At 49.2% G+C, this 11,292-nt stretch overlaps 5 protein-coding genes across 5 annotated transcripts; 2 read left to right on the top strand and 3 right to left on the bottom strand.

Annotated features, from left to right (window-relative positions):
- Nucleotides 1-297: 297 nt before the first annotated feature.
- BU24DRAFT_415659 (uncharacterized protein) lies at nucleotides 298-1,837 on the top strand (the record flags this gene model as incomplete). Its single annotated transcript, XM_033526309.1, has 5 exons — nucleotides 298-371; nucleotides 423-606; nucleotides 657-821; nucleotides 876-1,317; nucleotides 1,371-1,837. The coding sequence occupies 5 exons, from the start codon at nucleotides 298-300 to the stop codon at nucleotides 1,835-1,837; spliced, it is 1,332 nt and encodes a 443-aa protein (XP_033376942.1).
- A 502-nt stretch (nucleotides 1,838-2,339) lies between these two features.
- Nucleotides 2,340-3,128, bottom strand: BU24DRAFT_468718 (polysaccharide lyase family 20 protein; the record flags this gene model as incomplete). The annotated part of the gene is made up of 1 exon (XM_033532548.1): nucleotides 2,340-3,128. The coding sequence occupies one exon, from the start codon at nucleotides 3,126-3,128 to the stop codon at nucleotides 2,340-2,342; it is 789 nt and encodes a 262-aa protein (XP_033376941.1).
- Nucleotides 3,129-4,449: 1,321 nt separating this feature from the next.
- On the bottom strand, nucleotides 4,450-4,859 carry BU24DRAFT_94016 (uncharacterized protein). The gene has a single exon (XM_033534826.1). The coding sequence runs from the start codon at nucleotides 4,774-4,776 to the stop codon at nucleotides 4,531-4,533; it is 246 nt and encodes an 81-aa protein (XP_033376940.1). The 5' UTR covers nucleotides 4,777-4,859; the 3' UTR covers nucleotides 4,450-4,530.
- Nucleotides 4,860-5,297: 438 nt separating this feature from the next.
- On the bottom strand, nucleotides 5,298-6,415 carry BU24DRAFT_429202 (uncharacterized protein). Its single transcript, XM_033529679.1, has 4 exons — nucleotides 6,301-6,415; nucleotides 6,216-6,250; nucleotides 5,829-6,151; nucleotides 5,298-5,773 (listed from the first exon to the last, which is right to left on the bottom strand). Exons 1-4 carry the CDS (start codon nucleotides 6,355-6,357, stop codon nucleotides 5,535-5,537), a joined length of 654 nt encoding a protein of 217 aa, XP_033376939.1. The 5' UTR covers nucleotides 6,358-6,415; the 3' UTR covers nucleotides 5,298-5,534.
- A 2,600-nt stretch (nucleotides 6,416-9,015) lies between these two features.
- Nucleotides 9,016-11,091, top strand: BU24DRAFT_456136 (uncharacterized protein; the record flags this gene model as incomplete). Its single annotated transcript, XM_033531420.1, has 4 exons — nucleotides 9,016-9,059; nucleotides 9,111-9,182; nucleotides 9,233-10,137; nucleotides 10,214-11,091. The coding sequence occupies 4 exons, from the start codon at nucleotides 9,016-9,018 to the stop codon at nucleotides 10,660-10,662; spliced, it is 1,470 nt and encodes a 489-aa protein (XP_033376938.1). The 3' UTR covers nucleotides 10,663-11,091.
- Between the last annotated feature and the right edge of the window lie 201 nt (nucleotides 11,092-11,292).

Here is an 11,292-nt window from a genome sequence, read left to right as displayed (position 1 = left end):
TGTTATTATATGACACTCGTGTATCGCATCCACATAGGAAACTCTGCGTTGTTTGCTCACGTGATCCCAAAACAAGTGAAGGAGAAATGTCAATAGTGAGTACCTTTGAACCAACCACAGGTGACCATGGGCCCAAATGACCACTTTTTAATCACTTCCAACGCATAGACCTGGGCTGCGTCTGGTAATGGCACTGCAGTGGGCTTAGCGTATCTTTTCCGCCATATGCATTCATAGACATGGCGTAGACAGCAACGAGTGAGTCCACAACCTTACACCTTAGCTATAGTTGCAACTATGTTTCTCTCCCATGCGCACAGAGTTAGCCTAGCATCTCGACTTCAATTTTCGAACATGCCAGGGCCCATTTGGTAAGCCGACACAACTAATCAACCCAGCTTTGAGTTTGCTAAATATGCTAGGAACCAAACTCCCGCTCATTGGGGAAACATCGACGAGAATGGCGAATCTATCCTTGAAGAATACATCCTTGGCTACCCGAGCAAGCAAGAGCAAGAGAATCGTAGGCGACGCCCGGCATCCACCACGGAACCTGTCGGGTGCAGGGGATGCCACAAGATCTTCAGAACCCAGCGCGAACTAGCTGTATGTTATCAATCCACATACTAAGAACCACAGATACTGACATCTTGTAGAAACACTTCAGGTCCACTCTTTGTGGCCACTATCGTAGCGCCAATATCTCATCTACGCCTCGAGGGTCTAAGACAATTTCGCATCAAAGCGATCATCAGAAGCCGGTCTTTGATTGGCAGTGCAGGCGTTGTGGATCTCGTTTACATAGTCACTCCGCAGCTCTTGTGAGTGTTTCTTTCTCGTTGCTTCTTATACGACAAACTAATATGTTTCTTTAGCATCACATAGCCCAGAAGTGCCGGAAGTCTTGTAATGAGTGCAAAGCTTCCGGTCGTGCAGACAGCTGCAGGGCGCGATCGAAATCAGGACCTTGCGATCGTTGTGTACGGTATAGAATCGAGTGTTCCAAGCAAACCGCGCCTGTCGAGAGTTCCAGTCCAGTCATGGCTAGACAGCCCAGCACCATCTCTCGGTCATCGGAGGCGAAGACCTCCAAGAAGCGCAAGGCAGTGGATCAGCCTCAGTTGGGCCGGAATCAACAAGAATCAAAGAGAATCCGCGAAAGCATCTCCAGTGGCGAAAGTTCACGGAAGGCAGCCACACTTCCTCAAGCACCGAACTCAACAGTGCCCCAAAAGCCTAGGATCGTTGATCAAGCAGGCCTTCTTGAGAACATGGGACCGTCAAGGAGAGTCGAGCCTGAACACTACAATCGGCAAGGTAACTCCCACCTATCACCAACTTCATCGTGGATTGATGCTAACCATCTGCAGTCCAAGCTCATGACTCCACACCTCCATCCTTCTACCTAAACCCAGTCCACAAGGAGCCTCCATCAGCATCTACACCAGTCACAAACAGCTCGGTCCACAAAACTCCAATCGAAGCCAATATTATGTCACCATACGGCGCCATCCCCGACAAATTCAAAATGCCTTCGACAATGAATACACCGGAGCCGTCACCAAACCAATACGCATTCCCAGGACCTTCAACTGCCCTTCCGGTGATTTATTTCCCAGTCTATCCCTGGCATGTGGCTCCCCAACAGCCACCCGTCCAGGATCGTCAAGATTCTTCGGTGCAAACTTCCGGCGAGAAAGGTGCAGATACAAGCGTCAATGGTGCGGCCAATATGCCCCACGAACTACGCAACGAGCATTCGATCGACCATAGCGAGTTTCCAGACTTTACTCCAGAAGATTTGGGGATAGAACATCTATTTAGTGGACAGCCTTGAGGATTGTTCAGTCCCTTTCGGTGTGCATGGGCATGGCTGCTAAGCGTGGAGTATAGCCACAAAAGCACACGGGTCTCACGAGCGGATTGTGATCGAATGCCGGGCAGTGAAAAGAAATGATCATGAATAAGAGACCAACTAGACCATATCTATTATACAATAAAGAAAGGAAAACCTGAGCACTTGTGATTCATTGATCAGAGAAGTTGGTCTTCAATTTTGGTGATGGCATCAATTTTGGTGATGGCAGAAGGAATGATTTATGGCCTGTAAACACAATGAAACTTTCTAGCATTTAAGATTCGAAAGTTTTGTTTCGCTGATTTGGTTTGTCTGCTGTCTTCTCATTACATGATTATTTTCCAATAGACAACATAATTGACATTCATATGACATGAAATTTAAAAAGAAAATCCGGAAAAAGAAAAAGAAATGATTGAAACGTTTCACTAATATATTTACAGGAAGAAAATGAAGCAGCTTTCAGATACACCAATTTCCATCACCACTGAGCCGGATCAGCATCCTTAAACTCCTCACCAACAGCAATCTCATCAAACCAAATCTGCCTGAAGCTCTGCCCCTTGTTGGTGCCCTGATCATGCCACCCATTAGCATAGAGGCCGACCCTGAACATAAACTGCTTGTCATTGTCGACCGTGGTCTTAATTCCCGAATGCTCAACGACCTTCTCGCCATCATACCAGACCTTGAACAAGCCGGTCGAGTCCGACCTCCAATTGACCTGCATGACAATCTTATGCCACGCTCCCGCAGTAACAGTAGCCAAGTTCCTGAACGGAGTAGTGATCTGCGCAGAGGTCGGACAGACACTGCCGGTCTTGACGCGGGAATGGAGCTGGTTTCCCTCGAGCCAGAGCATGCTGGACGGCATGAATGTCTCCGAGCACTGGCCGCTGAAGTCGGCGATGAACTGCGCGATGTTGAAGGACTGGCCGTCAGAGAACTGCCAGTCCTCCGAGAGGCGGAACTGAAAGCCGTAGAAGCGGTTGTCGCCGCGCTTGTAGCCGCCGACGCTGGTGCCGACTTCTGAGTGGTAGCGGCCGGTCCAGGAGGAGTCGTAGGTTTGCGTCATCTTAAGGGCGGTCGGACCCTCGGAGAAGACGTTGGTGACTTCGGTGATTTTGCCGTTGCGTTCGGTTTGGAAGTGCGACCAGCCGTTGGTGCCGCCGTTTTGGTTGAGTACGCCTTTGTTGCTGAAGAATTGGGCGCCTTCAGTGAGGCCGGCAAGGCCAAGGAGGGCAGAGTACAAGAATGTAGAGCCGATCATAGTTGCTATATGTTTTTGAGGCTAGGAATTGGCTTGAAATGAGTTGTAGAAGCTATGTTCTGAATACAATGTTTGACGATGGATCCGCTGCTTCTTATATTGACATTTTGACAGACGTAGTGACCAAAACAGAGCACAGTGAGAACTTACAGATACCTATAATGGAAGTAAATAAAATCACACCTACATCGAGGTTCACAGCGGTACGAAATTGGTTGTTTCAATCAGTTCCACCAAACGTTGATGTCCCACAGCTAGGCTGGCGCCAGCACACGGGTAACCCTGCAATGAGCTAGACATTTGCACCTCAGAACGTGATTGCAGGGCGAGAGGTCACACGAGGATTAGGAACCCAAAGTAGAATATGAACACAAGTAAGTAGGGAATACAGTCAGGAAGATTGATAATACTACTTGAAGGTCTGGATGATGCACGGGATGGGACGGCTACCGCACCTTGCTGTCGGGTGTTGTCGAGCACTACGACCAATAGCCCATTACTATTGCCCTACCTTTTCGAACCAATAACAATCATATGGCTCAGCTTCAAGAAGTCTCGGCATTCAATTCGTGGATATTCACAGGTCACAAGCGGGGTTGACCAGGGCGCCATCTGTATCACGAACAAGACGTCGTGTAATACCATCGAACTTCCCAATACGGTTAGCACCATGTATAGGGTTGTAGATGCTGGCAACCACTATCTTACCGTGGACCCTGTAACCTACGAAAGGCATTTCCAAAATCGGTCTGCGATGTAACCTATTCTTCGGATTGAGTTGGGTGCGGTCTAGTTTCTGGTAGATTTTGGTCGGCCGAATCATCTAAGACAAGTTGGTTCTATGGAATGTGCGATAACCGAAATCAAGTAAAGCTAAACTGCAGTTTTCGAACATCTTTCGCCTCTCATTTCATACAACGGTACTGCATGAAATGATCAAAATTGCATTGTAACGTCGGAAGGTTGGTCGGGCTGGCAGCTGTGGAGATAAAGAGTTCTTATTCCCATGCAGGACATGTGAATGGCGGATGCAGGGGCGATACAACAATGGCCAATCCCAGGATGACCAGAGTGCCTCAAACATAAGGCTCCTTAGTCAAACATGGCATTTGACAGCTATTTCGAAATTGTGGCTTTGCGCATACACTGTCCGATTTGGCAAAGTCGTTGTTACGGATCAGCTAGGATCCGACGATTTGGCCTCGTATTCGTTCTCGTTTGGAGTCCAGCCCTTTCGTTGAAATGTACTCTCAACTTTGGGCGACATTGAGAATATGGCCAGAGTAATTCCAATCATAGACGCAATGTCGATCTTAGAATAGCCCAGTCCAATGTCACCCTGATGCGCAATTAGTCCGATTTGTGTAAGAAACGATAGGACGATTCGTGTTCAAAGTCCCCTTCATTGCCTTGTGACTTTGGTAATGGTACTCATAGATAAAGCCGATGATTCCGTCGTATTTATTATCGTCCTTTTTGGGCAACACCGCCGTCTTGTTCTATTCGGTGTGTGTGTATACACCAGATACGTGCAAAGAAGTGCTAGAAGCCTGAGGGGTAATTGTTTCAAGACCAGGCATTCTAGACTTAGCGCGAATGGCGAATAGGAAGTCCGAGCATACTTCGTAGAACGCAGTCGATTGCCCATAAGCCTTGAGGTGAACACATCAGCTGCGGCTCGCGACGTAGAAGTCTGTCAGTATATGACGCTGCCGAGGCACTCGTCGCGTGCTACATTAGAAGCGATAACGATCTCGGCTCGGGTTGACCCGCATACGATTAGTGTCTGTGGCGTAATCAAATCGAACGGCAAACACATGTCCAATCGTCAGCTATGTTACTAGAACAGCTTTGACACATCTGTCAGGAATACTCAAGCGGATTCGAAGTAGTATCCTGATGATAATGGCACCATCAATCAATCACACGTTAGCGGTATCATGTAGTCCGATCTCTCCCTAAATTATTTGTTCATGCGTCAGTTCATATATTCTCCCAGTGGTGGGAGGTCCCTAGCTGTGTAGGGTAACGAAGATCATCAATGATTACCACCCATTTGTCCTCAAAGAGGAGTGTCATGCAGCCTCGGGGCCGCTGACGAGGGCAAAAGCTCGCCGGCTAGCACAGGTCGCAGGTGTTGAAATATGAATTGAGAAGACGGAATGTCATTGCTGCGATGCTGTTGACTAGAGCACAACATGGAGTGCATGCGACCAATCTTGTGTCGGGCGAAACTTCCTTGCCGTTCCCGTACCAGTTACATATCAAACCCAACAACTAATCAATTGTTGTCCATCTAAATTCTATCTAGCTCTTCGAAACATTTCGTAATCTTTAGATTTCGCCATTCGCCAAACTGTAAGTGATTCAAACCAGCAAAGACTTAATTCAAAGTTCACGAAATCTTCAGAACTTCCATCGTTTGGCAAGCTCGATTCCTTCTGCTATTGTGCCCACGCGTGCATCAATTGCATATCCTTCGCTTTCGTATTTCTTGCAAAGCGCCCATAAGTCCTTGAGCGGGACAGCAAACGTCTCGATGAATTCGTTGTCTTCGAGTTCGGGTTGAGGATTCTGGTTTGCGGGGTTCGACATATCGACGGTGATGTGCACCATGCGGAGGTTCGTATTGCAGAACCCTGGGTCTATGGAGACAATTAGTACATTCCGTGCACGGGTCGTTGCATATTGTATTCTCACCATTGAACATGATGGGGCTGACGCCAAATCCGGCCTCCATGACAGTGCCAATGTATCCAGTCTCCTCCTTCAGCTCACGTATCGCACATGTTTCCGCCGACTCGTTGGGGTCTATCAGCCCGGCGGGGATCTCGATGACTGTGGCATCGACAGGAGGCCGCCATTGCTTCTGGAGCAGGATCTGAGGGTCCGCATCAGGCTTCGATGGGTCCTGTAGAATAGCTACAACGCCGACTCCATCTATATCGGAGCCAGCTGGTCGTGTCAAGCGCTCCCCAGACTCCCATGTTCTCTCCACGCCTTCAGGGTCGGAGTAGGTAATCCTGGTGGCATTAAGTAAGCATTAAAGACTTTTGGAAAGCCAATTGGGGGTAAGGGGAGCCATACTTCAGCAGGGTTGCCCATTTCGCATCTTTGTAGTCCTGAACGGTGTCAGGACATGGCGCAATCAGCGTGGAGCAATTGGACTGACCAGTGGCTCGGTTTTGAGGACTTTAGATTTGTTCGAAGACTTTTCTGGAGCTGTCATCTTTGAAGAGGGTTTCTGATTGAATTTGCTAGGTGAATAAAGTGTCAAGAGTAGGAAGATGGAAAGAAGGGAGAAGGTACGTTGCAGATGTTTGTGTTGTCAAATAGTGGGGCAGGAGCCAATGACGAAAAACATCACCAACGCATCGTTGCCAAGAGCCTCACAATTTCTTCTCTGACATGGCATTCTTCAATTGAACACTTCAGACGTCTGGTACAACAAGTCACCATCAGCTCGCTCGTCTAATATCGGCATCGGGATCGTCAGTCTTTCATCTCGCCGAGACGCGGAGATACGAGTGGCCTAAATATACTTGATCATCGCTCCCGAGTTCCCGCGATCCCATCATATTAGCGGCACATCAACGCACGCTTCCAACCTGCAGATCCCTACGATCATCGACGCACGTCTGTTTGACTATCTTTTAATGAAGAATGAATAAGTACCTTCGCAAGCAGCGCATTTCCACAGCTTTGAAGACCGTATGTCCCTGTCTATGCCCCCAACAGAGTAACGATCCATCGAGCACATGATGCACGACGAGGCCACTGGCGCGATAAATTCCAAAACGATAGTCTGTCTCGTTGCGCACTGTCGAAGTTCGACCTGGCCAAGAAATACGGAGAAAACAATAGTGGGGATCGCCATGGAAGAATGGTGTATTGGTGGGCGTGTTTGCACTACTCTGAGTTTCAGACGACTACACTGCCGGTGCTTGTTTTAGATCTACGCCGGCTTCTATCGCTAAACTCTGCTCGACAAACAAAGGTCAACAAACCGGAAAGTTGATGCCTCTACAATCGCATTGTGCAATCCGTGAGAAACATCGCAATGAGCACGCCCGATGACCGCGCGCGAATGTCAAAATAAACTGCTTCTCAGCCTCCTTTTCACTCTTATGAGTTGGACGCGTCGAACAGACATCCGTGGGACGCAACACAAGGAGCAGTAAGCTGCATACCGTCTCTTCCTTTCTCAGCTCCTTGCATCTGAATCCGTGACCGATGCAGCGAAGGGCAGGCCAAGGGGCAAATAGCCAGAAATTCGCGTGCAGGCTACCCTCGACCTCCTGTAACCCAGTACGAGAATGAACGAAAACCTACATGCCGACGAGAGTCTCGAATTATCACGCCGCTATGTATTGCATGAACGATCCATGTTCTTCGCGTGATTGATCCTGATGAATGGAAAAAGGCATGCAAAGGTCCCAACAAACCACCGTCATTAACCAGGTAATGTCCGCAGGCTCAGCACAACAATAAAAACCGCGTATATGCAGAGTTATCAGCTTTCTGACTCCTCGGGTAAGTAGATTTGTTCGCATCGATGTCGACGACTTCAGGGAGTAAACACAGAGTAAACAGGAGACCGTTTGAGTTGTAAAACATTGGACCAACCACATCCAAGCCACTTGGTCACGGCGCGCTCTACAGAAAACCCTTGGAAACTCTTCTTCTATCTGCGTGGGGCCCGCCTTGCCCTTTTACGACTTTTCAATGGAATTCTAAACGTCGGAGGTCTTCAAAGTTCCCCTGCCAAGGAGTGGATGGTCGGTGGAGACCTGGCAGTTAGTGGCTGCCGTTGCCAGCGCCTTGCCCGTTCCTGCATACATCCCCCGCAAAGGGTCAGGGCTTGGGGAGGCCTTAGACGAATCGCGCCCGTAAGCTTTCTAAGTTGAGCAAGTCGAAGGGCTCGCCGCCCAAAACGATGCAATCTACAGACCAATGCTGTATGATCAGCTTACCCGTCGCGATCGCATTGTGGACGGGCGATCACCATCATCAATTGCTCACACCAGGGGCATACTTGGATTCTGTTCGTAGTCGTCTTCAAGTATTCCGGACGTATTGAGAGCGCACTTAACAGAATGTCGCTAAGAGCTTCCCAGCATTCGAATCGCGACTCGTGAACCATGTCTGGCAACTAGAAGAACAGTATCCATACATACTATTGCTGCACGGGGTATACTGTTCAAACAAGTGAGACACCAAAGGGGTTAGCCCGATATGGGAGACGTCCAATTTAGGATGAATCCACTATAGTAACGACTCAGTTATTGGCCGGATTCGCTCGCTTCGCGGATGAGCATGAGCATACAGGCTTTGATTCCGCTTTTAGATCGAAAGCTTCAAGGTGCGCTCAAACGTGAGAACCTTGAACCGTCTAGATGGCGTCGGAGCACTGTGCCAGTACGGGTTTTTCTCTTTACACAGCCTTGCTCCCACAGCTCTCGAGTCCCGAATATCAATCAATCCCTTTCGCCTCAGGTGTCTTCGATTCTTACGCCAGTCACTCACTGTGTTGTGTGGTTTCACACGTCCTTTCGTTTCTCACCATTATCCAAGAACCTATCGAATCTTGAGCATTTCTCTGTTCGGTTGTTCACACAATCCTTTCACAAGTACACTCTACCTCTCTACAAAACGTCTTTGTCGAGAGCCACTGTGCGCCTTTCCGGTTCGAAACCGCTGGAACAATATTGACAGCTTTCCACTGGTTGGGATTTCTTCTCTCCCACGCCAAGTTTGAATCTGAGTCTCACACGAGCACTCTTCCACTCTCCTATCTTTGATCATATTTCCTTTACCTCGGGCTTGCCCTTAGGCACTTCAGTCACTCTTTTTCCTTTCCGCCTGCACATTAATAGTAGTAATCACAATGGGCAACTGGTTCGGCGATCTCGAGCTGGCATACAAGTACATGTAAGTAGTGAACCACCAAGTCGACCGCTCTTTGTACTGATGGGAATGTAGTGTTATTTTCCTCTCGTTACTTGTATTGGCCATACTTGCTGGTATCGTCAAGGTTCTCATTGTTCGCCGAAGGTAAGTCACTTTTCCTTGGTGCTGGTCAAGACTATACTAACCATCCTCAGGCTCAAGAAGCTCACGAAGAAGCAACAAGATGAAGAGACTGGACATATAAATGACCCAGAGGAGATGGACCAGCGACCGAGGGATGAAGGAGACCTTTTTGGGGTTCGTGCTATCGAAGCCGGATTCTACGCAGGCATCCCTCAATCAAGGCCGACTTCCAGAGCTGGTTCGTTCGTGGACAGCCCAGCGATGAGCTCGCAAACACTTGTTGGATCGATCCACTCTGTCAAAGCCAAAGGACACTCTCACAATGACAGCGCCGCCGGATCAATCCACTCCCTCAGAGCTCAAGGGCACTCTTACAATGACAGCACGTCCACCTTGCCGGTTCCGAACACAGGCCGCAGCAACCGCGATTCGGAAGCTCTTGGATCAAATTCTCCTGTGCAGATGAAAGAACGTCCAGCTCTTCGGCTTGCACCATCCGAAGCCGAACTCAGCGGACGACTCAATCATAGTGCCATTACCAACATGAACCTACAGGCCCCGCCGGCTCCCGCCGTTACCAGAGGACCTGAAATGCCTGGGTTCGGTGGTCTTGATGACGATCAGAGTGACGGCGAGATGTCCCCACGACTTAAGCCCGATTATTATGTGCCCGCTACGCCGTCGACTCCTTTCCGAGAAGCTCTCCGTGGGGTCGTTCACTCTGGAGAAAGTCACAAGTCTCTGGCTGGATCGTTGAATATCGCATCTCCTCTATCCCCTGGCTACTCCCCGGAAACGAGACTACCCACTCTCCCTGCAAAGGCATATCGCGAGGAGCCTCGTTCTTACCCCGACCAGAGAAGCGCATCGCCCGAGGCGCAACTACTCACTCTCCCCGCAACGGTATACCGTGCGGAGCCAAGGTCTCAATCCAACCACAGAAGCGCATCGCCCACGTCAGAATCGACACCACCGAGTATGTAAAGCCCCAGTCGCATTTTGTTTTTGTACATTAGGCACGAGATCATGAACAAGAATCTGACCACGCGAAGGCACGCAAGCAGAACAGCCACTGTCACCTATCCTTCTTCAGCCAAGAACCTATCAACCTAACTCGACGCACTACCGCGACGATAGCAATGCAAGCAATTTTCACAGCAGCGCCAACAAGTCGAAAACACACCGGCCGAAACGCAGCAACTCGACCGACTTCTCTTTCAACTTCGCGATCCCGAACGCCGGACTAAACCTCACTACTTCATCAGACCATGATGACAATCGCCGCCCGTCCCTATCAAGTTCGCTCAACGTCCCAGGCATTCCCCAACCTGGGCAGGCTAGTGAGTCGCGATTGAGCGGACTGAGCGAGTTCTACGATGCGTACTACCGACAGTCGCAGCTCAGCATACCTGCCAAGGAACAGATGCGACCGCAGCATCACAATGTCGTCGGAAGCCCCATCTTCGAAGTGGACTCTGCCCTTCCTTCGCCCGCCCGATAGATGTCTCTCAAGGTGCCGGATGAAAACGAGTGCGTCAAAGGGAAATGGCCATGCTAATTGTGAATGGCTAGCAGTAGAAACTACCTCTTAGGATCCGGGCTGTCCTCTCCTTGACCCGTTACCAGTCCGTTCGATAGTCTCGATATTGATCAATGCTTGTTCATGGTCATTGTCGTCTTCTCTTGACGAGAGACCCAATCGTGCTAGTCCACGATGGTGAGGCTACAATCAGGAACGCGGTCCGGTCGAGACTGGATTAGGGCTGAAAAAGTACTACTTAAGCTTGCCCGGAACGGGAAGGCGTCCGAAATCCATGACGCGACGATGAGAGAAAGAATCGGAGAACAGTTGAGGCGACTATTACAGAAGTAGAATCGACTCGGTGGAAGAAGAAGAACAGTAATCACAAAAAAACGAACCCATTTATCGATCTCAACACTCAGAGGAAGATGGAGACGACGGTAACGGTTTTTCTACACGAGCCATACACGGCTCGACCTTAGGACGACACCTATCTCCCTTACCTCGTAATGTTTATTATAATTATACCATGGTCGATTTGCTAGGCTGGGACGACGCGTAGGTGTATATCATTGTAGCATTATTGTAGCATTTCATTTTGGCTTACTC

The sequence above is a fragment of the Aaosphaeria arxii genome (genome assembly GCF_010015735.1).
Source record: "Aaosphaeria arxii CBS 175.79 unplaced genomic scaffold BU24scaffold_17, whole genome shotgun sequence".
NCBI classification, from domain to species: Eukaryota; Fungi; Ascomycota; class Dothideomycetes; order Pleosporales; genus Aaosphaeria; species Aaosphaeria arxii.
The sequence above is the reverse complement of the archived record's forward strand: the minus strand, read 5'-3'. Positions and strand labels throughout refer to the sequence as shown.